This window comes from Sorex fumeus, unplaced genomic scaffold (genome assembly GCF_029834395.1).
Source record: "Sorex fumeus unplaced genomic scaffold, SorFum_2.1 ptg000024l, whole genome shotgun sequence".
Taxonomy (NCBI): Eukaryota; Metazoa; Chordata; class Mammalia; order Eulipotyphla; family Soricidae; genus Sorex; species Sorex fumeus.
In genome coordinates, this window is record NW_026606081.1 from 51,126,895 (window position 1) to 51,154,704 (window position 27,810).

Consider the following 27,810-nt stretch of genomic DNA (forward strand, 5'->3'; position numbering starts at 1 on the left):
TGGTGCCAGAGATGGAGCTCAGGCCCCTGCAAAGCTGCGCTCAAGCTGCTGACCGAGCCCCCTCGCCAGCCCTGTCCTTCCACGCGAGTTCCAGGCATGAGTCATCCGATGCACGAATTGCACTTTCTTGTGCTCATTGGTTTCCCTTGTCATCTTCTTACCCGCCTCACTTGTAGAGCTAAAGTTTTAGAATGTGGTCGTCCCTAGTTAATTCTTCTGTTTGTCTCGGGAGCACACCTGGCGGTGCTCAGGGCTGACTCCTGCCTCTGCGCTCAGGGGTCATTCCTGGGGTTGCTCAGGGTGGTGTATGTGGTACCACGGATGGAACCCAGGTCGGGGCCGTGCAAGGCAAGGGCCGACTCCCCCAGACTGTTTCTCTGCTTCTCCAGTCGCCTTTCCCAGTCATGGCCCTGAGTCGGAAAACTTTCATCTACTCCCAGAGCGTTGAAATATCTCCCATTTCCCCCTAAACCGTGTTCCTGTTTTCTCTTTTGTATTAAAGTCTGGGAGTCGCTTGAGTTCATTTTTGCCTGAGATGAAAAGTCTGGTCGGAGATGAACATCGTCCATTCAATCTGCCCAGCACTGCCGCCCCCCGCCTGTCATCTTCTTTCCATCCTCATCCAATTCAGGTGCACGGTTGATGTGGTTCGGGTGACGCTTTATGTGGTCCAGGTGAACGGGTTTATGTGGTTCAGGTAGACACTTTATATGGTTCTGTCTTGGAGTTCCCGCTGCTGTGTCATTTGCTCATGGGACTAGGTCTCTGCCATAACATTCAGAGTGTTTAAGAGTTTTTTCTTTTCTTTTGTTTTAATTTTTATTACTATTATCAGACAACTTGAGTTAAGATTTTCATCTGATTTTGAGAGAAAAAAATCCAAGACGGATGGGCTGACTGTGATTCTTCTTTCTGTTCTGTCTTCCTGGGACGCAGTGAACACTCCCGGTGTGTGGGGCTCAGCCCTGGGCCTCCCCCAGCAGCCCGCCTGCTTGCACACGGGTCTCCCTTGCAGAGCGGGTGCTTAGCTAGTGCCTTGGGGGTACCTGCAGCCCCAGCCAGAACTGAACTCACCAAGCAACCCCTTTCTGCCGGATCCTGTCTGCTCTCGACACGGGTCAATTGCCTGACCTCTGTCTGCACCTCCGAAAGGGGCCCCGGCCCGTGCCGGCCGTAGGGTGTGTGCGTGGGGGTTGCGGAGCACAGGGCCACCCCAAGAAGCAGCTCCTTATCAGGAGGATGCAGACGCCATGGCCGCCTCAGCTCCGAGCTTGTTTTTCCTCTGCGTTTCCCTCGGCATCCTTGAGCATCTTTTGATCTTGAAACAAATCCCTCTTTCCCCCCTCTCTGCTGGCCAACTTCCCCCTCTCGCTTTCCTCTCCTGTCTCAAGGTGTAGGGAAACGAGTGTCGGTGCGGGAGCCCTTATCACAGTACCAGCCGCACCGGCTCCTCCTTGCAGGGACTCTCAGCCCTGAGCAGCACCACCCTCGCCTGCTTCCGCTGTCACCAGCTGGGGGAGGGGGTCCCTCTGCGCCTGCTGACGCCCCTCCCCCACTTAACGCGCCCCCAGCTAACGTCGTTCACCCTAAGAGCTCATTAAACCTAAAAGGCTTGATTCCTGCACAGGAGGAGAAGAACAGGCGGGCGGGCGAGTGAGTGTGCATCCGGCAGGAGAGAGAGCTGTCACTCAGATTCTGTGACAGGCCTGAGGGGTGTCACACCTGCGCTCTGCCCCGGTCCCACTGAGTTGGAGCCCAGAGATGTGACTGGTGTGATTGGAAGATTCAACTTGCCCATACCCCGCTGTGGCCCCGAGGGACCCCCTCTCCTCCTGGCAGGCCCCGGACCGCCCCCCAAGGCGCCCCCAGAGAGGTTTGCGTCTGGTCTTCATCATGAGGCCGGGCCACTCGGCAGCCGCCGCGGAGAGGCCGTCCCTGCCCAGGCCAGGACCTGGAGCAAGTGCAGCCTGGTGCAGAGGTCTGACCTGCAGCACAGCAGGACTGCGTGGCTGTGCCCTCCTGCCGCTGGGCACTGGAGGCAGCGGTGCTGGGACAGGCTTGTTTACCAGGCAGAGACAAAGGGAGGAAATGTAGTGGACGAGCACGGCAAGGCTTCCTGTTGTGGCGACGTTTCATCCCAGGTGGCGGTGATGCCATGGGCTCCAGGGCTGCAGGTCCCCTCCATGGGACCCCCACTCGAGGGGAAGGGAAGGCGAGCAGGAGGGCTAGCTGAGTTCCAGGGCTGTGCAGGGCGGGCTGGACGTCTCTGCCTCCACTCACTCAGTCAGTCAGTCAGTCACTCATTCACTCATTCACTCATTCACTCAGTCACTCAGTCAATCAGTTAATCACTTTCTCAGTCGCTCAACCAATCACTCTCTGTCACTCACTCAGTCAGTCACTCACTCAGTCAGCCACTCACTCAGTCAGTCACTCATTCACTCATTCACTCAGTCACTCATTCACTCAGTCACTCAATCAATCACTCTCTCAGTCGCTCAACCAATCGCTCTCTGTCACTCACTCAGTCACTCACTCAGTCAGCCACTCACTCAGTCACTCAGTCAACCTCTGTCACTCACTCTCACTTACTCAGTCACTCATTCACTCAGTCACTCAGCCAATTGCTCTTTGTCACTATCTCAATCATTCATTCATTCAATCAGTTGTTCTCTCAGTCACTCATTCACTAAGTCAGTCAGTCAGTAACTCAGTTACTCACTCTCTCAGTCACTCGGTCACCTCCTCAGACAATTGTTCTGAGGTAACTTACTCATTCACTCACTCACTCACTCACTCAGTCACTGTCATTCAGTCACTCAGTCACTCACTCACTCTCTCAGTCACTCAGTCACTCACTCACACAGTCACTCAGTCACTAATAAAGGCACCCACTTTGCTGAGTGCTTTGAGGGTGTCCAGCTCACTCTAGGCTCACTTCTCCTTTTGCCTTGGCCTGTCCTCTCCTGCTGGGTAGAGCAAACCTCGACTGCCCTATTGGTGCTCCCCTTTGGACACCCTCACTCCAGACTGCAAAGTGTGAGGGTTGGAAGTCACCCAAAATCTGTGGACCCCAATTAACCCCCACACACACCAAATATGGAACAACTTTGGTGACTAACAGGGAACACAGACTTCAGTGCAAAATGGGCAAAGACACAGCAGATCTGTGGAGGATGAGATGTGGAGATTGCCCAGCAGCTGCAAAGGAAGCAGCTTCGGTGCCACAGGGAACTGCATGCGACACAAAAGCACCAACTGCCAGAGCCACGAGCTGGAGGTGCAGCGGCCCCACCCGCACCACTAAGGGAGGGCGTCAGCTCCAGACACACGCCACTGGGCTCACACTTCTGTGACCGAGTTCACACCTCTGTGACCGAGTTCACACGCATGTGACTGAGTTCACACACAGCCTGCACGTGTCAGCGGCAGCTCTCTAGGAAGCAGCCAGAGGTTGGGCAGCCTCGTCCTCTGGAGCATAAGGCCAGGGCATGGGCAGCCTCCCTCTGTGAGGAGAGACCTGCACCCACCAGGGACACACACCCCTGACCTCCCCATGACCCTGTCACAACACAGACACCTGGAAGCAGGGGCCTGAGAGATGGGAGGGCACCTTGAACATGATCCCCAGCACCACCATGCATGGTTCCCTGAGCCCTGCCAGGAGTCAGCCCTGAGCACAGAGCCAGGAGTGAGCCCCGAGCACAGAGCCAGGAGTCAGCACTGAACACAGGCCAGGAGTCAGCCCTGAGCACAGAGCCAGGAGTTAGCCCTGAGCACAGAATCAGGAGTGAGCCTTGAGCACAGAGTCAGGAGTCAGCCCTGAGCACAGAGCCAGGAGTCAGCCCCAAAGGCAGAGGTAGGAGTCAGCTCCAAGGACAGAGCCAGGAGTCAGCACTGAGCACAGAGCTAGCAGTCAGCCCTGAGCACAGAGCCAGGAGTCAGCCCTGATCACAGAGCCAGGAGTCAGCCCCAAGGACAGAGCCAGGAGTCAGCCCTGAGCACAAGCCAGAAGTCAGCCCAGAACACAATCAGGAGTGAGCCCTGAGCACAGAGCCAGGAGTGAGCCCTGAGCACAGAGCCAGGAGTCAGCCCTGAGCACCAGCGGGTATGACGCAAAAATCAAATTAAAACACAGAAACTAAAACGGGGGCAGCTGTGCAGAGGCGGGCGGAGGCGCTTCCGCAGCGGACCGAGGGAGGGGCCTGTCTGGTTTCCTGCGGAGTTGCGGGCTGGGGAGCTCGGAAGCACAGCTGGGCCCCCATCGACCAGCATTTCAAGGCCACACCGGAGCTTCCCAGCTGAAAGCAGAGAGGGGACAGTGTGAGGGTCTCCGCAGGGCCCACACACGGGGTGCGGCGCGGAGCACGTCCCCAGGGTCTCTGGAGTGCCGCTGTCCGTCCGCCCGCCCCTCCCGGAGAGGGAAGCAAATCCAACGGCAGGAGGAGGTCGCCCTCCGCCGCCAGCGCACCCGCCGGCCACCCCTCACCTGCGCAGGTGGGTGCGCCAGGAGCCCGCTCCCGGGGCCGTGTTGAGAGATCCATGGAAATTTGGAGAATGGAAGCGTCTGGAATGTTGCAGGAACGGAATGACACAGCGAGAGCAATAGGAATGGGCGCAGCTGGGGTCCTGCTGGAGGCAGGCCCGCAGGGGCAGAACCTGCCAGCGTCTGTCAGCAAGGGCCGCGCTGCCAGGAGACCAGGCTGGGGCCGGAGAAGGGCCAGCCCCGTCCTGCCCCAGGGGAGCTCCCTGAGCTGGCAGGGGCATCGGGGGCAGTGCCCAGGCCAGCGCAGGAGGCCTGGGGCTGTCTCTGTGGCTGTGAGGACTCCGGGACCTGCCAGCACCTTCCAGCTTCTGGGCTCTTCCCCGGAAAGAGTGAGCGAGCGTCCTCCCTGAGTGTCCTGAGCCTGACCCCCGCGTGGGGCCACGGTGTCCTGGCAGGGGCACCATTCCGAGCTGTGTCCAGGGGAGCAGGATGCCCTGTCCTGTCCAGCAAATTGAGGCCGCCTGCCCGCCCCCGACTTGCCCTCCCCCCCCCACCTCTTCTCACTCTGAAGATGCTGGGAAGCGTGACGAGGGAGGGGGGCCTGTCCCCAGCTCCTCTCCCCACCGTGGGGTGCTCCTATCCAGCAGTGAGGAGGGGGAGCAGGACTCGGCCCTTCTCCTGAGGACAGAGCGCCGGTCACAGCCCAGCATGAGTTCATTCCGCTGACCTGTCCACCCCTAATCCTCACTGACGTACCTGACTTGGACACGCCGACTCCTACGCACAGAGGACCCGCAAAGGGACAAGCGCCCCGGACCCCTGAGGCCACCTCCAGCCTCTACCTGAATCTCTCCTCCCCCCGCCCCCCCCCCCCCCGCCTCCCGGCTGCCTCACAGCCGTGAGCCCCTCAGGCTAGGGGACGTGCCCTCCTTGACAGGTGCAGATGCCCAGCTAGGAGGGCACTGACCCTGGAGAGGCTGGGGGTGGGTACAGGGCGCTTCCCCCCCCCCCCCCCACGGAGCAGCAGGCCAGCAGGCAGGGTGCCCATGGGGGACGCCACTTCGTCCTCAACCCGGGGAGGCAGCAGGCTCTGCCTTTCCCGAGACCTGTTTGTCTTCTTGCGTTTCCATGTGCCCAACGCCCCTCCACATGGATCCAGGGTACCAAGGTTCTTGTTTTGTTTTATTCTTTGTGGGGGCCTGGTATTGCTCAGGGCTGTTCCTGGCTCTGTACTTGGGAGTGACCCCCAGGGAAGAGGTTGTCGACCTAATGTGGTGCAAGGTCAGAGACTGACTTGGGTCAATGACGTACCAGGTAAGTGCACTGCCCACGGCACCCTCTGTCCAGCCCAGGAGCCTATTCTTAGTGAGACACTTGGACCCGCATCACCCCTTTCCTGCACCTTCTCCAGTGCTGACAGAGGCCTGCGTGGGCACAGGGCAAGCCCAAGGCCTCTCCCGGGCCACGAGGTTAAATATCAACCATTAAGCTGATTTCGTAATCCCATTTCCTTTGTCACAGGGCATGTGACATGACCCGAGCCCATCAGAGGCTTCCCAGGAAAGTCTTTTCACTTTGTTTTCTCCTGCAGAAGAACGATGGGTCAGGATTGAACTCTTCCTGCTTTTGCCTTGTGATGGTTGGTGCCATGGCAGCCACCATGTGACCAGGAGAAGAAAACCTCAAGAATGTGAGGATCTCAATGGGTGCACGTCCTTGAGTTTCATCCCCTGCCTCTGGACTTCTGTTCAAGAGGACGACAACGCCCTTTCCTCAAAGCCACTTGTAGCTGGGAATCCTGTGTTTTGTGGCCAATATCAGTGACAAACAGAGAGCCAAGAGCAGAAGGGCCAGCAGGGCCCAGGGCTGCAGCCGCTGGACGTTAAGAAGACAGACTTGCATGTCCTCATCCAGAATAACCGGCTGCCATGGGCCAGGGCTGGCACACGGGCTGGCGCCCCACTGACACGTCATGGGTGAGGAAATTGAGGCTTCGGGGACTTCCGAGAGTAAGACTCAAGGCTGCCGACATCAAAATCACTGTGATCATCTTCACGCTATAGGCGGGTAGCCAGGGATGATGGGGAGAATTAGCCAGTAACTGCTGCACGACAGAGTGTGTGCCCTTCTCGCTGCGCCCAAGGCAAACATGGGGCCACTCACCGGAACCTCACTCGGAACCATCAGAGACGCCAGCTCCCAACTCAGGTGGGGCCCAGCCCTGCACCTCAGCGTCACCATGACCTGCATGGACCTCCCAGGTTCCCACCCTGTGACCCCAGAGGCCCAGCGGGCTGAGAGCCGACTTTGCATACGGGAGGTCTGGGCTCGGCCCCAGCACCCCACGGCCCCGCGAGCAATGCCGGGAGTGTCCCCTAAGCACTGCTGGGTGTGACCCCAAAAACAAACAAAAAGACCCAACTCAGAGTCCAGAGCAATAGCACAGAAGATGGGGCATTTTCCTAACACACGGCCAGCCAGCCCGGGTTCCATCCCCAGCACTGCCTCGGGCCCCCCCAAGCACTGTCAGGAGTGATTCCTGAGCACAGAGCCAGGAGTCAGACCTGAGCACTGCCAGGTGTGCCCCCCACCCATAAAAAGGAACTCCCCATCAGAAAATGGCCCAATCTTAAAAATAAATAAATAAAAGATGACGCAGACCCCAGACACCAATTGTAAAGCTTGGAGCTTGGATCTGGTCTCTGAGCCCAGACTGGAAGCCTAGCCTGGCAACTGGCACCCGAGAGACTCACATTCCCTGCAGCTGGGCCACAGGGGGGACAATGGGGACTGAGACCCCAGGAGGTCCCAGAAGTGAGTTTGGGGATGAATGAGGGTTCCTGTGATGTCACGGAGGGCAGACCCCGGGACTCCCCCGACTCTGCACGTGCTGATGTTGAACATGACGCTGGGGAGGGGGGCGCTGCCCACACTGAGCCCCCAACGCCGGCCCCTGCAAGGGCTACCTGGCCCGTCCCCACCTGGACCCTGCTCTTCCACACCCATCCTGCCCCCAAGAGCCTCACACAGGAACTGGGGTGGGGGTGGTGGGTGCAGGTGGCCAGCTGGCATTTCCCGGAAACCCTCCTGAGCTGGGTCTCCGCTGGGCCGCTAGGACCCATGGTGGGACCGACCGTGACTCTGGGCCCAGCACAGGGAGGCCCAGCCCAGCTCCGCCTGCCAGCCAGGCGCTTGCTCAAGACGCCCTGTTGACAGACTGATTTAGGGCCTAATTTATATGACATACTTATCCGATGACATAGGCTCCTGGAGGCACTTCAGAGGAAAATCACCAAGACGATGAAGGGATTGGAAAATCTCTCTGCGGGGAAGGTTCGGGCACCGGGTTATTGACTCGAGCAGAGTAGCTGCCGGGAGCCGCAGGCCGGGTCCCGGGGGGTGCGGGGGGGAAGAAAGGGGCTTCCTCTGGGCCCCACAGAGCTCCCCAACTTTCCCATGACCCAGGGCCAAGGACACCCCAATTCTCCAGGGGGCTTTCCTTCGTCTCTCTACACCAGCATGCCTTCCAGTGTGCAACCATGCTTGCACACACAGGCATGCACACAAGGACATGCGTGTGCATGGACACACAGATGTACATATGCCCACATGCATGCATGCACAATCACACTGGCACATGTCCACATACACAAGTGCACACGTACATACAAGCGTGCCTGTGTGCACATACACGAACACACGCACACACATAAGCTGTTGATATCGTGCCGAAGGGCTGAGAACCGTGGCCCTGCCCCCTCCCTTCAGTCAGGCCCCAGACCTGGGGTCAGTGTCTGGGCATTGCTGTGAGCAGGCACCGCGGCTGCCGTAGGCAGGGACAGTCTCACCATCAGTCTCTGCTGTCCCACCCCGGGAGAAGCTTTGTGCCGTCCCCGATAGTCGTGACCACGAGGCCTCTACGGTGATTCCTCCCAGGAAATCGCGTTGGTGTATTCAGCCTGGCGGGAGTCACAGAGCCCACTCATGGGCCGCAGTGGCATCACATTGGACTTACCAAGGCTCTGCACATCCTCCCCCCTACATGCCCACTGACCGCCCCCAGCCCATGCCTACCTCCCTGGGCCAGGTGGGAAGGCAGAGGGTTCTCGCCACATGCCAGAGCTGCCAGCGCCGTGGCTGAGACTGACCCACTGATCACGAGACCCACGGGCACCAGGTTGGCTGGGCCAACACTGCCTAGTGACCACCCAGAGCCAGGAGCTCTGCTGGGAGGGAGTTGGGCCCAGGGCCACACACCTCAGTCTCTCCTGTCCTGGACCCCTCCAGCCACGGCTGACATTCAGGAGAGGGCCACAGGCCTCTGGGGCCCTAAGCATCCCTCAGAGCGCCTCACCCTGCCTGAGCACACGCTGGGCTGGCCTGCCATGAGCACTGTCCGGAGGAAGAGGGTCTAGAGGGTTACATGGCTTGTCTCAGGGCTGAGCTCCAAGATTGTTCATTATAGACCCTGCAGGGTCCCAGGGTTGAAACCAGTAGTACTGGGGTGGGGGCATTGGAGCCCACATTTATGATGCAAGAGGGCCTGTGAATAGTGGGGTTCACTTAAGGGGGCTTCTGCTTCTCGCACAAGTCCTCACCCCATCTTCACACAAGCCACCTGGACTCGGCCTCCTCCTGGAATATTCATCCCTTCCAGAAGCTTCCAGAAGCATCCAAAGTATCGTCTATAGACCAAAGACCCATCACACCAGTGACCTGCCAGCACAGCCCCCATGGCTGGCTCAGTGCCATCAGCCACTGCATTCCATAGCTCAGGGCCCTTGGGCATGGGATGGGAGCTCCTTACCGATGTGCCAGTCTGATGGTGGCACTAGGAGACATGGGGCCTCTCCAGGGGAAGGTGGGACAGGATGCCCTCATGGGAACCAGAGGGGACTGAGCACCTCTGTGGAAGGCTGACACAAGGGAGGGACCCCACCCATAAGCATAACGGGAACGGGGACTCCCTTGTCACTGTATCCAGGATGTCAGGGGTTGTGGGGTTCAACAGCCGAAACTCCGTGGTCTAAGAAGGGCTGGAGATGGCGGGAGACGCAGAGACAGCGGCCAGTGGGGGTCACTGGCTGGGAGACAGCAGGGACAGTGGCTGAGATGGTCAGGAGATGCTGGGACAGCGGCCAGCGGGCACTTGCTCGGCACTTGCCTGGCCCTCCCGAATTCAGTTCCCAGCAGCACCCGCACGCGGCCTCCCCCAGGGTCCCTGTCACCACAGTCCTGGCTCTTCGCGTGGAACCGCCAGCCCAATGGGTCAGACATGGCCAGGGGTCCCCAGGTCTCCCAAACCCCACCTGGGACAACCCCCAAACAACAGCGAATATGAAGGAAGCTGGCTCTGAAGCCCACCTTGAAGGCCTGGTGGCCTTCCACACACCACCTGTCCCCCAGCTCCCCAGTGGCCCTGCTGGAGGTGTCTGGGCACCTTGGTGACGATAAGTTCTGCAGAGACAGAAGCACACATGACACACTCTCTGAGGGAACTAGAGAGAGTGCAAGGTCAAGGCAGGTGCTTTAATCTCTAATCCGAACTAGGCTGGCCCCCAGCATCCCAGAGGGCCCCTGAGCCCCGCCAGAAAAGACTCCTGAGCAGAAAGCCAGGACTAAGGCCCGAGCACTACCGGGTGTGGCAAAAAAGGAAAAGGGGAGTGGAGGTGGTGGGGGGAAGGGAAGGGAGGGAGAGAGGACGGGGAGGGGAGGGAGAAAAGGAGGGAAGGGAAAAGAAAGGAAGGGAAGGGGAAGGAAGAGGAAGGGAGGGAAGGGAAGGGTAGAGGAGAGAGGGGAGGACTGGGGAGGGGAAGGGAGGGGAGGGGAAGGGAGGGAAGGGAAGGGAAGGGAAGGGAAGGGAAGGGAAGGGGAGGGGAGGGGAGGGGAGGGGAGGGGAGGGGAGGGGAGGGGAGGGGAGGGGAGGGGAGGGGGAGGGGAGGGGAGGGGAGGGGAGGGGAGGGGAGGGGAGGGGAGGGGAGGGAAGGGAAGGGAAGAGGAGGGAGGAGGAAGAAGGGGAGGGGAAGAAAGAGGGATGGGAAGGGAGGAAAGGGGCAGAGGAGGAAAGAGAAGGAATCAAAAAGGAAGGGAATCTATGACTTCAAGTCTGACTGGTCTCGAGGGCCCAGGGAGGCACAGGGCGGTGGGCCAGCCGGGGCCAGAGCAGGCCCAGGTAGGGGTGCAGGGCTGTGGGGAGGAGAGGCGTCTCTTTCCGCAGAGCCAGAGTGGGCGGCAGGGGAAAGAGTAAGAGTCTCACTAAAGAAATGGCACCCGCTCCCTGCCGCACGTGGCGAGGGTTGGGAGAAGGAAGGCAGAGACCCTAGCGGGTCCCCTCATAGCGGGGCAGGTGACCCTGGGACACGGGGACACTTGGGTAGGTGCACCGAGGGCCAGTCCTGGCCTCACGCCCAGAATCGCTGATGCCACCTCGACTTCTGCCCCTGAGGGCACCCTGCTCTGTCCCAGGCATCTGCCCTCGCGCCCCCGCCCCCCACCCAAAATCCTCCCCTCTCTCCCTCCCTCTTCCCCACGGGGTTGTCGACTCCTCCCTCCCATCCACCATCTCGGCTGGAGCATCTTGGCTGGACCAAGGCCTGCTTGTCTGTCTCAGCCTCCACACTGCCCAGTCCGGGGGCGGGGGGGGGGGGCGCCGTGTCCTGTGAGGGGACAGGGCCAGGGCCGCCGAGCCTGCTGGAAAGTGACGCAGGACGGGAGGGGCAGAGGAAGGGATGCGGGGAGGAGCGTGGCCGGGAAGCAGCCGGCCGTGACGTGGACCGTGCTGGCCACGCAGCTTCTGAGAAGAGCCTCTGGACAGAGCAGGAAAGGGAGCAGCTGGGAGGAAAGGGCCGTCGGAGCCACACAGAGAAGTTTCCGGGCCAGCTGGGCACCTCGCGGCACCCCGACTCCATGCGCACAACTGTCCTTGAGGCCAGCAGTGGGTGATACGGGCAGCAGTTAGGCCTCACTGGGTCAGCTGATCCCATGCCCAGCAGGCCTAGGGTGGTTCTGGGGCCTGTCCCCCTGGGCCTCCCCACCCCGCCCCGCCCCGGAAGTCTCTGACGACTGGCAGCCACTTTCTCGCTGGCCAGGACAGGACGCAGGGCGTGTGGCTCGCTGGGTGACAGGGCGATATCCTGAAACCAGCGCCTCCCCTTCCTGGCTCTGGCAAACCGCTCATTCCCGTGAAGCACAGCCCCCAGCCTGGCCCGTCCATGGCCTCATGTGACCCAACACAAGTTTCCAAGAGCCGAGCACTGTGTGCAGCACCCAGGGCTCGAAAATCAAGAAAACAGTAGCAGCTCCCGCCAACTGGGACTGGGGAACTGCCTCTGCCACAGTCCCCGAAGTGCAGAGCTCTCGGTCAGTGGCCAGTGCAGCAGGCCGTGGTTCTAGTTAGGAATTCCACCTGGGATTCTCGCTCTCATGCTTGCAACGAGGCTGCAGGTGCTCTGCATTTGCCTCTGCACTCCCAGACAGAAGAAAGACGGGGACAAGTGGTCGGTGGTCTTTCCAAAACCCAGAGACCCTCTCCGGAAAGATGTCCCAGACCACTCGGACCCGCACGGGGGGAGACCAGGAAGGTTCCAGACTGAGTGCACAGGCAGGTAAGGGCTCCCAGTAAGACAAGGCAGAATCTGGGTCACAAATTCCACACACAGTCTCTGCCAGGGTCTCCCTCATTCACAAGCACCCTCCAGGGCTGAGGGGTGGCTCAAGGCAGAACACGGCCTTGTCCTGTGTGAGGCTTGGGGTCGGGCCCCCAACACCCCAAACAAGATAAAACAGTAAAATGAAAGCAGCCACCCCAGCCACAGACTCGGTGAACAGGGCGATTTCCTCCGTTCCCCAAAACCCTAAAAGCTAAAGACCCTGGGCTCTCCCCTCTCTAGACAACAGACAGCCCAAAGGAAGAAAGGTCTCACAAAATCTCACATCAGGAGCAGGGGATGATGGGAATCCCCCGCCCAAGGACCCAAGGAGGACACAGAAACTTCTAGAACCATTGCTCTCCTCCCGCAGGGCCTCTGCTGCTCTCTAGGTCCACACAGAGACCGTCTCCATCACAGACCTGCAGGCTTAAGGGGCAGGAGGGACTTAGAGGTTCCCAGGCACTTCCTGTTCCTCAGCTCCGCCCTCGAGAACCATCCTGGGAGTCCCCAAGGGTCCGGCTGGGATTCACACTCAGTGCTCACACTCCGGCCGTTTCCGGTAGATTCCACGTAACCACAGAGAACCAAAGAGTCATGGAGAGGTGACCTTCGGGGCTGTTGGCCTTTTTATCAGCCATGTCATCCCTTGATCCTTAAACCTAAGTTCATTTAATCCTTAGCTCTGACTAGAAGTTTCCATCCTCATCCTCACAGCCTTCGCCGCAGGGACAGTGATCTGAGCCCTCGTGGCCATCCCGAAGCCACCACGTACAGAGAGAAGGTTCAAAGGACCACAGCAGTGGGCTGGGGCTGGGAGGGGCTTTTTCATCCTGCAGATTTGGTCTCCTTTGTTCATAGCTGCCTGATTCTCAGAGCCCAAAGGTGAAAGCGCCCGAGCTGAGCTCATAGACTACACACAGGGTCCCTCCATGCCATGGAATATTACTCAGCCTAAAAAAGGAAGATCTGGGCCAGAGAGATAGTGCAGTGGGTAGGGCACTTGCCTTGCATGTGGCCAGTCTGGGTTCAATGCCCAGCACCTCCTACACTGAGCAAGGGGTGGAGAAGGGTACGGACGTCAGGGGCTGTGCCCTAAGGATGGGAGGAGGGTGGGGGCTGGGGTGGAGGGACTGGGGGTGGGTCATCGCAGGAGGTGTGAACAGGAGGAAGAGGGACAGGGCTGAGCACCAGGGGACAACACAGAGGAAGGAGCTAGCCAGGGAGCATGATGTCACAAAGCCCACAGGCCCAGCCCAGGCTCGAGGCCTCTGGTCAGTGCTGTCCAGGCCTCAGGACTCACCCTTAGGGCCATGGCACTTCTGACACCCCAGGGTGTGAAACAAATCTTTCAACTTCAGGTGAAAATATGGGGCTTGGGGGTACAGACTGCGCCTCCGGGTTGGGGGCCGGATAGTCTGCGGGGGACCACTGTGAGGCCTGATGCACATGTGTGCATGTGTGTGCATGCGTGAGACCCTGTGTCTGTTCACATGTGACCAGATTTATGGATTGGTGTGCATCTATGTAAGACCCTGTGCATGTGTGCATGTGAGCCCCATGTCCGTGCACATGTGTGCACATGCAGCTTTGTGTGGAATGGTATGCACGTATGTGCATGCATGTGGGACCCAGTATGTGTGGATGTGTGACTGTATCGGTGGATGTGTGGACGTATGGGGAGTGCACATGTGTGTGAGCACAGAGGAGTCCATGTGGCCCTGTGTGTGGCCATGTGTGGCCGTGTATCTGCGAGTTTGGGGAGGGTGAGGAGCAGGGGTGGGTGGGCTAGAGGAAGGAGGGGCTGTGGTGTGATGAGGGTCTGACTTGCCTTCCAGAACTGGGTCACCAGTGGGGTGTTGGGGACAGACCAGCTTGACATGCAGGGCCACCGAGCAAAGGCCAGGCCTCCCCTCCCCTGCCCACATCTTTCCCTCTCAAACAGTGCAGGGAGCGACAAGGGCCACCACAGCTCCCGCACGCAGGAGCACGCACCAAGATCCTTCGTGCCTCTTCTTAGTCCTCCCCACAGTCTCCTCTTCCCACACCTGTTGGGCATGTGGGAGAACCTTCTGGAAGGGCCAGATGCCTCTCCAGTGAAATGGTCCTTGTCTGTAGGTAAGATAAAGTGGGGCAGAGCTCAAGGCTCAAGTTCTGCAGGAGGAGCCAGGTTCATCCTGGGCATGGCATGGCCTCCAAACACTGCTGAGCACTGTGCTAGGAGTGGACCCCCACACCACACACACACACACACACACACACACACACACACAGTCGCCCCAGTGCCCCCAAACAGGGCATGTCCCTTCTGCTCCCACACGGAGTCCCCAGCTGGTCAGCGTCTCTCGGGAAACTCAGGGCTGAGAAGGAAGCCCATTACCCACTTCCGTTTGGGGGGACAGGCAGGCAGGTGGCCTCCTTGCAGGATCAGTTGGGGCTGTGAGGGGCTGGTGAGCCTCACGGGAGGCCCCGACTCCAGGAAAGAGCAGGAGAGTGAGCCAAGCTCACCATCCCGGCCACACGCCCCCCTGCCCAGTCACTCCCCAGTGGCCCGTAAGGGCTTTCTCCAGGGAGCTGGCCCTATCTTCGGCCTCACCGCAACCCCCACCCCTGCAGAAGCCAGAGGGGCGGGAGCACCTGCGCAGGCTGCTGCAGTGGACGGCGCCCAACGAGCAGGAGGAGGCACGTGAGGACATCCTTCTTGACCTCCTCTATGACAGCATCACCTTCGCCGTGGGCAAGGGCTTCCCGTGGACACAGGTGCCCATGGTCGTCAGATTCACCGAGGAGCTGCTCAGGGAAACCAGAGGTACGGGGTGCTGGGGCACGGGCGGCCATGCTGACCAGGGACCCCATCAGCCTGTCCCTGGCGCTAGCCTCCATGCCAGCTCTGGGGGGCAGAGGAAGAAGCGAGAGCCAGGGGTAGGGATGACGGCCTCGCGCAGCCTGACCCACGTTTCATCCCTGGCACTGTACTGGGTTTTCAGAACCTGCCAGGACCCCGCCCTGAGCACCACTAGGGGTAACCCCCCAAAAAACAAAACAACGACAACAAAATCAGATGGGTCCCTCCCAGGCACCTTAGGCCGAGGGCAGTGTCCTATCAGGGTTTGTCCACTGTGTGCAAGGAGTTGCGGGGGAGTCAGGCTGAGCTCCGGGAGGGAAGTCTCTGCGGGTCCCAGCTCTCCCCGAAACCACAGCCCCCGCGTCCCCTCCGCAGCACAAGGACAAGTGTTCACATTCTCCTCCCGGGGCTGAGTGCAAATGCGCCCAAGAGGCCACAAGCAGAGTAACTCAAGTGACCACCACATGGCCCCAGAAGGGCAGGTCTTGGCCAACTCGGCTGTTTGTGCTTTCAAGGGCTGAGCAAGAGCAAGAGGTTCCCTTGGCAGGGAAGGGGCCTGGTGGGCACAGCCCTGGGCCTCGGTGACCAATGAAAAGGACACTCCGAGAACCAAGGTCCCGGGAAGATCAGGCAGATTCCTGCCTGAATCTTCCAGGAGTGTATCCCAGATGGACAGGACAGGGAACATCCCCTGAGGGACACAGTTCCTTCCCATCAGCGCCGAGCACAGAAACCCTGGATGCAGGCACGAACATAGCTCATGGAGAGATGCCAGGGCATGAGCACGCATGGGACCCCACCTGTCCCCCAAGGGGAGCCCTGGGTGTAGACTGGGGGTGAGCAAGCATTCACAAGGGAATGAGCCAGAGAAGGGGGTCCATCAGGGCCTCGACGCCCTCCTGCCTGTGCAGTGCCTGACCTTGACTCTGCTCAGGTGGAACTGCACCACAGTTTGTCACGTTTGTCCACTGAGCAGAGAGTGTCCTGGCCCCTCTGCCCACCCCTTCCACGCTCTTCGAATTCTGCGTTAAGTGAGGCTGCCCGGTCTTTCTGGCTTCTCTTCGCCCATAGTCATGCACATGTCCGCAGGGCAGGCACCCTGGCCACTGTCTTTCACTCACCCATCAGTGGAGAAGGAGCTGCTCCCGCCAGGCTGCAACACAGGGGTGCAAGAACGCCCTGGACCCTGAGCGGGTTTGCTGGATGCAGCTCTGGGGCTGGTTTTTGTTTCTGAAGAGCCCTCCACACTTTCCCAGGTGGCTAGCATCACTGCCAACAGGGATGGAGCACCTCCCGCCCGCTACCCCCCGCCACACACACAACTGCCCTCTCTCCCGCAGCCTCTGGGCAGGCACATCCATAGAGAATAGGAAAGCTCAGCCGTGTCACACACCAGCCGGTCGTGTCCCTACTGCCCCCTGCCATCTGGACCGGGTGAGGTTTGCTACTGACTTTCTCTAACGCTCTGGATGTCAGCCTCGAACCAAGCATACTGTCTGCAAGTAACTCCTCCCATCCCACTCGTGGCCTTTTCAAGCCCGTGGGTTCATCCACCACGCGGGGGGGGGGGTTCTTCCCCGATGCCGTCCCACATGCGGGTGGGTCGTGGCCCTTGTGGTCTCTGCCTCGTACTTGGGAACCTTCCCCTCTGCTCCCCTGTTCGCGGCAGGGGCCACCGCGTTTCCTACTGGGCTCTTCCTTTTAGGGCCGTTTGAGGGTCACAGCAAAGCCACGCAGAAGCTGTGGAGACAACCCTTTCTGCACCCTCGTGTGTGGTCGTGTCCCTAGAGCCCTCTCCGTGCTCCGGGTGCCCCCGTCCATCCTGTTCGCATGCTTGCCTTTCCAGGAGTGAGCGAGCTGGACCCCCAAACACAGCTCTTGCCTGGGGCGCTCTCCTGGATCTCCCATCTTCCTGCTGTGTGGTTGCCGGCGCCCAAGCCTGTGCACTGTCTGATGCCGAGCATGAAAGTGGCACTAGCCCTCCCTGTAGATTTTCGCAAGGATATGCATATGCAGCTCCAGAGTGTCCTGCTGTGTGATGGGGAGGGACCACGGGATTCCCATGGGCAGTGCACAGGTCTGGTCAGAGGCCTACTGCCACCACTCTAGCCCACAGGGGCCAAGCGCCCGACTGTCCTGCTGTGACAGCCATGCAAGGAACTCACTGCTGGGAGGGGGGTGAATGTGTGTGTGAGTATGTGGGTGTGCATGTGTGTATATGTGTGCATGTGTGTGTAAGTATGTAAGTGTGCATGTGTGTGAGTGTGTGCATATGTGTGTGAGAGGGTATGTGTGTGATTTTATGTGTGTATGTGTATGCATGTGTGTGCATGAGCGTGAGTGTGTATGCATATGTGTGTGCATGTGTGTGAATGTATGTGCATGTGTTTGTGCATGTGTATGTGTACATGTGTATGCATATGTGTATGTGTGTGCATGTATGTATGTGTGTATGCATGTGTGTGTGCAAGTGTGTGAGAATATGTGTGTGCATGTGTGACTGTGTGTATGTGTGCATGTGCATGTGTGTGCATGTGTGTGTGCATATGCATGAATGTGTGAGAATATGTGTGTGTGACTGTGTGTATGTATGTGTGGGGGATGTATGTGTGAGTTTGTGTGCATATATGAGTGTGTGCATATGTGTATGCGAGTTGTGTATGTGTGTGAGTGCAGGTGTGTTGAGTATGTGTATGAGTGCATGTATGCACTCTTATGAGTGTGAGTGTAGATATCTATGAGTATATGAGAGTATGTATGTGACTGTTTGAGTGTGTGTGTGTCTGACTACGTGTGTGTATGCCAAAGTGTGTGGTTTCATTTTCGTTTCTCTGAAAGTACAGAAACTTGCCACATGCCTCCTCACCATGACACCCTCTGCAGTATCCAGAGTTCTGTACCCTTTTTCCAGTTTTTTCGCTTTGCTTTTTGATTTTTGGGTCACGCTCAGTGGCGCTTGGCTTACTCCTAGCTTTATAATCAGGGATCACTCCTGGTGGGCTTGAGGGACCGTAGAGGGTGTTGGGGATGGAAGTGTGCTCGCTTGCTTGCACAGCAAGTGCCCACCCCACTGTACAATCTCCTCAGCCTGGTGTTGTCTTTCTGTGTTTCTTATGTGCTATGGGTAACGGTCCTTTGATAGATCCTATGCTCCCCTCACACCCGCCTCTCCACCAGGAATGACCTTTTTTGTGGCCTTTCTGGTTATTCGAGTGCTTATCCCTGTTGTGACAAAAAAACAGCACTCAGATCCAAACATAACACAACCCATGGCTTGATCAGTCAGACTGAGTCTGGGATTTGATCACCTCCCCTTTCCTGATGGTGGTGCTCCTCTTTCTACAACCTACTGCCACCTTTACGATAGATGCTCATGAGATCAAAGTTACCTGGATTCACCATGGGCAGACAGGCCACTGAAATCCACAACATTGCCCCATTCTGCATGGGAATACATGCAGGTCCAGTCATCCCAACAAATCCACCCTATTTGCCAACTGGGCTGGCAGTTCAATGCCAGGGCCGAAGTATGCAGCCTACCTAGGCCTGCCATGTGGGGGTCCTGAGGCCAGGGCGGCAGTGCCATCGATGCTGAGGAGGGTGGTGGTGGGGAATGTGGTGCTGGGGATCAAACTGGGATGAGCCACAAGCCAGGCATGCGCCCTAACCACTCTGCAGTCTTTCTGGCACATTGCAATCTCATTTCTGGGTTGCCCAGTTTCCAAGATCACCTTCTCACCTCACCATCATCCCAAATCTAACGGCTGGTCCAGACATCAAGTAGGAGTGCAAGGGTGGCCCCTCTGAGGGTAAGTCAAAGTTAACATGCTGAACACAGAAGCCACTGCAGGGAAGTTCAGAGTGCCACAGACTCAAAGCCGAGTGCAGTGCAGTCCCTTTCAGGCCAGCGGCCAGACGGATGTATGATGGAGGGATGATGGTGGATGGATGATGGATGATGGATGGATGATAGATGGTGAATGGATGATGGATGGATGGATGGATGGATGGATGGTGTTTGGATGATAGTGGATGGATGATGATGGATGATGGGTGGATGGATGGTGAATGATGGATAATGAATGGATGAATGATGGATGTGGGTAGCTGGATAATGGTGGATGGATGAATGATGGATGATGAGTGGATGGATGGATGAATGGATGGTAGGTAGATGGATGATGGATGATGGATGGATTGTGGATGTTGGATGAAAAATGGGTGGATGGGCAGGTGGATGGATGATGGATGGTCGATGGATGGGCAGATGGATGGATGAATGGAAGAATAAATAAGTGGATGGTTGAATAAATACACAGACAAATTAATGGATAGATGAATGAGTGGATGGATGAATGAGTGGATGAACAGCCAAATGAAAGGACAAGCACATGAATGAATGGATGAACAGTGGGTGAATGGGTGAATAAACAAAGGAGTAGATGTTGGACATACACGAATCAATGAATAGATGGATGAGTGAACAATTGAATGACCAATTGAATGGGGGCATGGATTAATTAATAGATGAATAAAGAAATAAATGGATGGTTGAATTTAATAGATCCATTAATGAATGCCAGCCTCTGGGAGGTCCTGGGCAGCTTCTGTCCACTGTGCCAAGCTAAGAGAGACGTCCTGTTGGACACGGGGCAGCCTGAGAGCAGGAAGCAGGCAGTTTCCAGACCACTCCCAATGGCTCCGGGAGATCAGAGGGAGCAGCACAGGGCACTCAGCAGTGGTGGGGGAGGGGAGGGAGTGGGGGACTGAGTCTCTTCTGGGTCAAGGAACTACAGGGATTGTCCTAGAGACCTTGGCCCCATCTCTGACTGCCACTGTGAGCTCAGGCTTGAGGGTGTGAGGATGGGGGTGTCGCAGGGCTCGCTCACCTCCAACAACTGCAGTCTGGGCCCCACACCCTGGGGCTAGAGTGACCATCCCTGGAGCCGCAAGGAGGCCAGGGACACTGGGGTATATCCCAGTGCTGGTTCCACTCCTGCTTCTCCAGGAAATGTCACCGCAGCAGCCATCCCACTGGACCCCCCCACACCCACCCACCCCCGTCCAGACCTCAATACTAGCTGAGTGTAAAGTGAGGTTTCACCCAGCCTAAACCTGACACCCCTCTCTGTGGACCGACCCCCTGGAGAGGGGCAGCCTCTTTGCAGGTGGATGGTGGAAGTTTCCAGGATCACTGCCTGAGGTCTTGGGAGAGTGTTTCCAGGGGAAATGGTTGTTGTGGGTGCTGAGATGCTTCCCGAGCACAGGGGTCAGCTCGGCTGCGAACCCCAACCCCAGTAGCTAGGCAGCTCCTCTCAGATGTGCTGCCGCCTTCCCGCCCACCTCACTTGGGGGTCCCTTGTGTCCCCCCCGACACCCTTTTCTTCTACAAAAATATGGTACAGTGGGGAGGGGGAAGGTGCTTGCCTGCCTGCGGCCAGCCCTGAATTCACCCCCAGCACTGAATATGATCCCCTGAGCCCTGAGCACCTTTGGGTGCAACCCCACAGCCCAACACCCTTCCCCCTTTCCCCCTCCTTCTCCCCCCACCGCCCCCCCCATGAAAAGAGATGGCGCTGGCATGAGGAAATCTCCACGTGGTCTCATCTGCTTCACCCCCTGCGTTTCTATGACATCTTTGTCTGGGTCAGGCAGCTGCACCAGCAGCCCGTGGGAGCCAAGAAGAGAGCTCAAGGCCGCAAGTCACCTCCCTGCACCCACACCTCCTTCCTCACCTCCTCCGAGACTCTCACCCGGTCCAGTCCCAGCATGAGTCCCGGGAGTGTCAGGGCTCCCCATGTACGGGGGCTTCAGAGCTCATGCCAGAACGTGAGGGAGGGCCCCAGAGAGACCCCCAGGCAGGATGGGAATCAGGCCAGAGACTCGGGCACACTGCCCTGGCGAGCATCCTGCCAGCCTCGGAGTCTCGCCCCTCTTGGGAAGGAGCGAGCCCCGGAGAGCTGAGCTCACTGGGCCCGGATGCCAGCCGCATCCTGCTCCGTGCCCACGCCCTTGCCGTGCTCCCCCAAGGCTCTGCCCTGGGCAGCTGGAGGCTGAGAGGCTGGAGGCCCAGAGTGGCTGAGGCAGCTGGAGCGCAGGGAGAGGCCGTCCCTGGTGGGCGGTCCCTGGGCACAGGTGTCTAACTGGGTCACGGCACTTACTCACAGCCCACGCCTGGGATCCCGGCCACAGCGGGCGGGCTGCCCCGGGCGCTGATGCATTCCGGTCAACCTGCCACCTGGTGCGTCCCACCTCCGGTGGGCAGCAGGCACGCCAGAGGCCTCGGAGCCCCTGTCAGTGGGCACGAGAGCAGGGCAGGAGGGAGTAGACTCACCTGGGGCAGAATGGGCATTGCTTCTTGTTTGTACCCCTGGGAGGATGAGGACAGGTCCAGAGGCCCCACAGCATCCCAAAGGTGGTTGAGGGCACTGTCCACTTCATGGAAAACACCCCACTCCCAGGAGGACCCCAGAGGCCAGCCATGTAAACTCGGTCACCACCATCACAGATGGCTCCAGAGCCACTTTCCTCACGCTGCAAGACTGAGCCCCCTTGCTGTCCTGGGACCCCCTCTCAAAGCACCTCCCTCCACCAGCCTCCAGGCTTCATGTCAGGGGATGGAGGTGCAAGCGCACCCTTCTGGCAGCCACGATGTGCTCAGTAGAGATCTCCCCACTCCATGATTTAATCACAGAAATCGTGGGCAGTGGGTTGGTGCCACCACTAAACTCACCCTGAAGCCACAGAGGTTCAGAAAGGGACCAAAGGCAGAGTCGCCATTGAACTGGGGTCCATGCCCCCAGGAAGCCCCTCCTGCCAGAGCTCTGAGTGTCCAGTGTTGGTGGAGGGTCTGTGAGGTAGGCAGGTGGGAGGGCACCTGTCCCAACCTTTGCTCCGCCCTGTCCTGGTACCCTGGGACATGGACAGTAAAGGCATCAACAAATCTCTCCGACCCTAGGGTTCCGTTCTCCTTCAGCAGGGCCCTTGGTTTGTCTTTAGACAGAGACCCCAACAGATGGGAGACAGGGCAGTCCACTTCCCCATCATCTGAGCCAGCTAGGCAAACACCAGCATTCCCAAAGCAGGGATGTGTCCCAGCCACGTCCGCCCCCTCAGCCTTGTCACAGGTTCCTGATGCTGACGCCAGCCCAACATGGTGGTAAGGGCAGACCCCAGAGGACCCGCTTGCTACTGGGACAGCCTTTTTCCCCACACAACGCTAAAGTGACCCGGCCCGGCCCACAGTAGCCTTAGTTCACACACACCTTCCCGCTGGACTGTTCCTGTCCCTTCCCACTGGGCTGCCCGCCCCCCCCCCCCCACACACACACACCTGTCTCTTACTGTTGAAAATCGAGTGGAAAGCCCCCTCCCCGAAGGTGCATAGCTCATTGGTCCCTCGGACCTGGCTTCACCTCCACACGTTTCAGGGGCTACAAGCCTTGGGCCTGGGGTCCGGGCTCGCAGGCGCTTGGAAAACCTGAGTGCCCCCATGTCCCTGAGACGGATACTCCACAGCCCTCATGAGTCAGCGATGCAGGGAGGGGCATGAACATCCCTTGTGGCGGGAAGCAGGGTATTGTGGGCGACCCAGAGCATTCACTTTTCAGGAGCTTTCTAGAAAGATCCCTGGAGGCTGGCCAACCAGACTGTTCTTGGAGGTTTCTGCTTCTGAGGAATTGGTGACCGAGGGTGGAGATGCAGAAGCGCCAAGCCTGACCGGGTCTCTGGGAGTGACCTCCTTGACCTCTGGTCTCTGTAACCAGGACCTGTCACACCCCGTGCTGGGACCAGACCTCACCCATCGCCACAAGGCCAAGGGACCCCTGTAAAACCCAGGAGGGACCAGACTGAGTCCCTCCAGCCCCTGGGGTCAGGCCATGTCCTGCGGAGACGCAGGAACATTCCAGAAGCACTCCCAGTAGCTCCCCGGGAGCTTGACCAGGTTTATCCCCTGGTGCCAAACTGGTTTGTCAGGGGGTCCCCCTGGCACCCACCCAGTTGGAGCCACCTGGATTTGGGGGACTGCTGGTGCCAGTTTCCCAGGGCCAGCCCAGTGCCTTTCCACCCTGATTCTGGAAGACCAGGTCTGGGTGCTGCCCTCCCCGGAGCTCCAGGCAGTGCAGGTGCTGGCCTGGGGACCTGGGGGCCTGGGGCAGCTTGAGGAAGTTCCCAGAAACAACTGAAATGAGGTCACTCCCTTGTGCGGGGCCGGAGCAGGTGGGGAACTATCCCCCGCCTGAGCCATCCTTCTCAAGTCAGTGAGGGGCCGAGGAAGAGGGTTCTGGAGACAAGTCCCCAAGGTCTGGCCCGCAGGGTCCCTGTGAGTGACAGTCCCCAGGGGCACTTGCAGAACCAAGGTGGGCGCCCAGTCTGGGCCCCACATCCCAATTTAGTCCTGGCTCTGTGCCAGGCTACCTGGCACATGGAGAGCCCGAGTTCTGGCTCCATGACCGCCAGCTCTGGGACCCCCCTCCTCAATCCACACAGTTGCCCCCCACCAGCCTGGAGTCCAACCTCCATGGTCAGTAACTGACTCCTGGTCTCCACGCCCACGGAGCTGCCTCCCACCCCCACTCCCCCCAGGCCAGCCAACCCACCCAAAACCCCTCCAGACTGAAACCCAGGAGGCGATGCTCCCCGGGGCGGGGGGCAAGTATGCAAAGTCATGGGGGCAGGCTGGAGCAATAGTACAGCAGGGAGGGCACTTGCCTTGCACATGGCTGACCCGGGTTCGATCCTCGGCATCCCATGTGGTCCCCTGAGCACCGCCAGGCATCATTCCTGAGTGCAGAGCCAGAAGGAGCCCCTGAGCATCATCGGGTGTGGCCCCTCAAAATTTAAAAAAATCAGGGGTGCCACTGCAGGGGGGAACTGGGGAGTCGTTGAAGACTAGTCAGGGGTCCTCAGACTCCAGAGTTCCTGCTGGAAGCTCGGGCATCCGGGACAGAGCAGCCCACCCAGACCTGCCCCGCACTGCTCTCTGGCAGGCTGAGTATTGGCCCCCAGGTGCTAGACGCATCACCACAAAGTTCTGAGACCGGTAGATGTGACTATTTCTGGGTGTAGCGCCACTGTGGGGAAACTACGCGTGCACAAGTTTCACCTCCATGGCGCAGGGCGCAGACGGGGCCCCAGTGGGACCCTGAGCTCCAGCTCTGAGGGCAGTGCTCACAGCTGCTCCTCCATCCACCCTCTCTCAGGCCGCATCACCCCTCTGCAGTGGCCCAGGCCCCCCCTGCCCCCACACGCCCTTCTCTGGGCCAGCAGCAGCAAATCCTGCCTTGTTCCTATCCCACTGTGCGTTTGTCTTCTGCCCTCTGCCCTCACACTGGCTCATCTGAAAGGCCCCCCTCTGCCTCAGAGACCCGGCGCCCAGCAGGCTCCCAGCCCTCGGCCAAGCACGCCCCCTCCCAGCTCTGACCCATGATGGCCACAGCTGCTGTGGGCCTCATCTGGGAACACTTGAAGCCTTAGCCCAGCAAGGCTGGTGGCGAGCATAGATGCAGGGAATCAATACGCACCCGAGAAAGGTGGGCATATTGATCCAGGCATACTGAGTGGACAGATGAGTGGAAGGATGGTGGATGGGTGGATGGCAGGAATAATGGTGGATAGAGAGAAAGATGGAGGAAGGAAGGAAGGAAGGAAAGAAGGAAGGAAGGAAGGAAGGAAGGAAGGAAGGAAGGAAGGGTAGAGAGGGAGGGACGGAGAGAGGGAAGGAGGGAGGGAGGGAGGGAGATGGATAGATGGATGAACCCTTCCCAAAGGATCTGAATCTGAAAAGGCTCCAGGGGTCGGAAGGATAGCACAGCAGGGAGGGCATTTGCCTTGCACACAGCCAACCCAGGGTCGATTCCCAGCATCCCATATGGTCCTCCGAGCACCACCAGGAATCATCCCTGAGTGCAGAGCCAGGAGTAACCCCTGAGCATCACTGGGTGTGACCCAAAGAGCCAGAAAAAAAATTCCTTCCAACTAGAATTAAAAGACAAAATACATGTAAAGCCAGTGACAGCACAGCCAAGACGGCAGTGACTGTGCTTCCAAGCTGTCGTGGAGAGGAAGGCTTGAGGCGTTCTCCAGCTCTTAAAGGGGGGCAGAGTCGCGGTAGATGGGCCTGGGTCTGTGCCCAACTCCATCAGCTCTGGAGTCTTCTCTGGTCCTGTCCACCCCCAGCTGGTCCCCCTGTGCCCACAGGCCACTCTGTCACCGAGGCTCTGACGCTTCTGGGGAAGAAGCTCCAGGACTACCAAGGCCAGTTCAGCACGAGCCGCCTGCTGGCCCTGTGCGATTACACCCACAACACGTACATCCGCCACTACAACCTCTACCAGTACGTGCTGAGCCGGGCCCAGGACGTGAACCTGAGAGTGGAGCAGGTGGAGGTGTGCGCGCCGCCCCAGCCCCTGGCCCTGGCGCAGGGCACCGACCTGGCCGTGTGGCAGCACGAGCAGCGCCTGGCCGAGCTGGCGCTGGCCGAGCTGCAGAAGCGGGCAGACGTGCTGGTGCAGCAGGAGATGCTGAGGCTAGAGAAGGAGCAGCTGCTGCGGAAGGTCTTCTCGGGGGAGCTGGCACAGCGCCCAGGCCAACAGCTCTGCTCAGAGGTGGGCTCTCCCCACATGCCAGCCTTCCCTGACCAGGGCCCGGATGGGCTCGAGCCAGCACCCGTGGGTGGTAAGGGTGGCGGCGGCGGCAGGCTGAGTGCCCGTGGATTCTGCCTACACATTCCGGGAAGCCCCTACATAGGCAGCACTCCCGTCCCCCTGGGAAGTGGACCCTCATCCATGGTCACCAAGTTGGAATTAGAATCTGGACTGAGGCTGGCCTGAACCCCAAGTCCATGTTGTTTTCCCTGAGACCCTGGCTGGTGACGGGCCCCCCAAAAGGGGCAGGAGGGCGCCCAGGCCTGGAAGCGCCCCTTGCTGTCGGGGGTCCAGTGTCCTGTCCTGCAGAGCGCAGAGGAGAGGAGGAAGCCAGGTTTGGGGACAGTTGGTGGACATGGTGATGAGGTGGACAGACGGTGGCTCATGGCTGGAGCAGAATCTGAGTCAGCGATGAGCCCAGAGGGCCAGTGCATGAGCCTGGAAGGCAGACGGCAACACCACAGGGCACTGCCGGGGGCCCCAAGGGACACCCCCAGGACACACCATGAGCAGCCCCTGCGCACCCCCATAACCTTTCCGCATCCCCTCCCCAGGCCTCATTACAGCAACCAATGTTTCTGGGGGCAGCAGGCTACTGCATGCCCCCAGGGTGTGCCCCAGGGGTCTGAGCTGAGAGCAGGTGCTAGTGTCAAACATGCTGCCACCTCTGGGACAATGACCCCCGCCACATACCCCTCCCCCTGCCATACGGATTTCAGGGAGCTCATCATCAGATGAAAACAGCCAGAGCATATCTGGGACAAACGTCAGACTCGGGTGGCACTTTCAGGGTGACTGATGAGCTCTCTAAAGAGCGTCCTGCAAGAATGTCAGGACGAGCAGCGGGCCTGGAGCGGTATGCTGCACAGGAGGGCACTGGCCTGGCAATGCAGCTGCCTGGGCTTGATCCCCGGCATCCCATTCGGTCCCCCGAGCACTGCCAGGAGTGATTTCTGAGTGGAGAGCCAGGAGCAACCCCTGAGCATTGCTGGTGTGGTTCAACGCCCACCCCTCCACCACCACAAGAAAAAAAAAAAGAACGTTGAGACGAGCAAGGCCCTCCAGCTGTTTGTCACTAGCCTGGGGACCCAGAGGGGCAGAGATCCAAGGATGAGGTCAGGGCTCTGGTGGCCGTGGAGAGAGCACAGCCACGGGACGGAGTTTCCAGCCTTCTGCGGCTGACTTGCGAGCACCTGGGCACTGGCTCAGCCATTTCCTGTGCTCTCCAACACGGCTGCCCCGGGGGAGCCTAGAGGCATGAGTGCCCGAGAATGGGGGTGGGAGATCTCCAAATGGAACCTGCATTGGCCAGAAAGTGGGTCAGCGGCAGCTGGTTTAAGGCCCAGAAGCGGATTAGTTATAAATGCTGCACCCCAATGGTTAACGACCAACGTCATTGGCAGTGTCTGGCTGCCATCAAAGCTGACCATACGCACCAACGTCGTTAACCATTGGGGAGAAGGATGGAAGCAGTTACTGGAGCCCCAAAATGGTAGGAAAAGGGTCCAGGGGGTGAGGAGGGAGGCCGGGGTGGCCTGCTGGGGAGGAGGGGCTCAACTGTAGGGTGCTGCGGGGGGCCGAGCTCCATCACAGCCCGGGGGCCAGAGGGGGGCGGGTTGATAGAGAACTGGACTGGTCTGTCTGCTCATTGCTCTCACCTTCCACCTCGGCTCAGCGTCCCCCTCTGCCCCCTCCAGGACCTCAAGACCCTGGTCAGTGAGGTTGTCCACGTGCAGGTGGAGCATTTGAAGCAACTTCTGGAGCAGGAGATCCAGGTCACCTTCGAGATCCTGGACCTGAAGCTACAGAAGAAAATCCTGAGTCTCAACGAGCCTGTGCCCAGCCTGCTCTTAATCCCCGGCCAGCACAGCCCCGACCTGCCTCTGAAGCTGAGCAGAACCCCAAAGCGGGGGAAACAGAACAAAGGCAAGAAGTAGAAGGTCCTATGTCCAGGCACAGTCAGCCAGGGCAGCAGGGCTGGGGGACCTGCGTCCAGGTGCAGCCGGGAGGGGGCAACGAAGCTGGCTCAGTGTCTGGCTGCCATCAAAGCTGACCATACGCACTGGCCCGTCTCATCCTTCCTACTGGAAGCCCTGTCGCTATCCAGACACCTGAGGGAGCGGTCAGCCCCAGGGCAGCAGGAGAAGGCCGCATCTGGCCGAGTCTGACCCCTGGGCAGTGAGGAGA

The 27,810-nt window shown here is 59.1% G+C and overlaps 2 protein-coding genes across 3 annotated transcripts in view; both read left to right on the forward strand.

Moving 5' to 3' along the window:
• Nucleotides 1-27,810, forward strand: part of MSRA (methionine sulfoxide reductase A) — a 243,651-nt gene that overhangs the window by 200,840 nt on the left and 15,001 nt on the right. The window lies entirely within an intron of this gene.
• Nucleotides 13,446-27,560, forward strand: CUNH8orf74 (chromosome unknown C8orf74 homolog). The gene is made up of 4 exons (XM_056113901.1): nt 13,446-13,493; nt 14,749-14,941; nt 25,178-25,584; nt 27,321-27,560. The coding sequence occupies exons 1-4, from the start codon at nt 13,446-13,448 to the stop codon at nt 27,558-27,560; spliced, it is 888 nt and encodes a 295-aa protein (XP_055969876.1).

What these genes read in the sequence shown, in the direction of transcription:
- CUNH8orf74 (XM_056113901.1), top strand. Translation starts at nt 13,446, where the DNA reads ATGGCACTTCTGACACCCCAGGGTGTGAAACAAATCTTTCAACTTCAG. An exon ending in AACAAATCTTTCAACTTCAG is followed by an intron (nt 13,494 to 14,748) that starts GTGAAAATATGG and finishes CCACCCCTGCAG; the next exon opens with AAGCCAGAGGGGCGGGAGCA. An exon ending in GCTGCTCAGGGAAACCAGAG is followed by an intron (nt 14,942 to 25,177) that starts GTACGGGGTGCT and finishes CTGTGCCCACAG; the next exon opens with GCCACTCTGTCACCGAGGCT.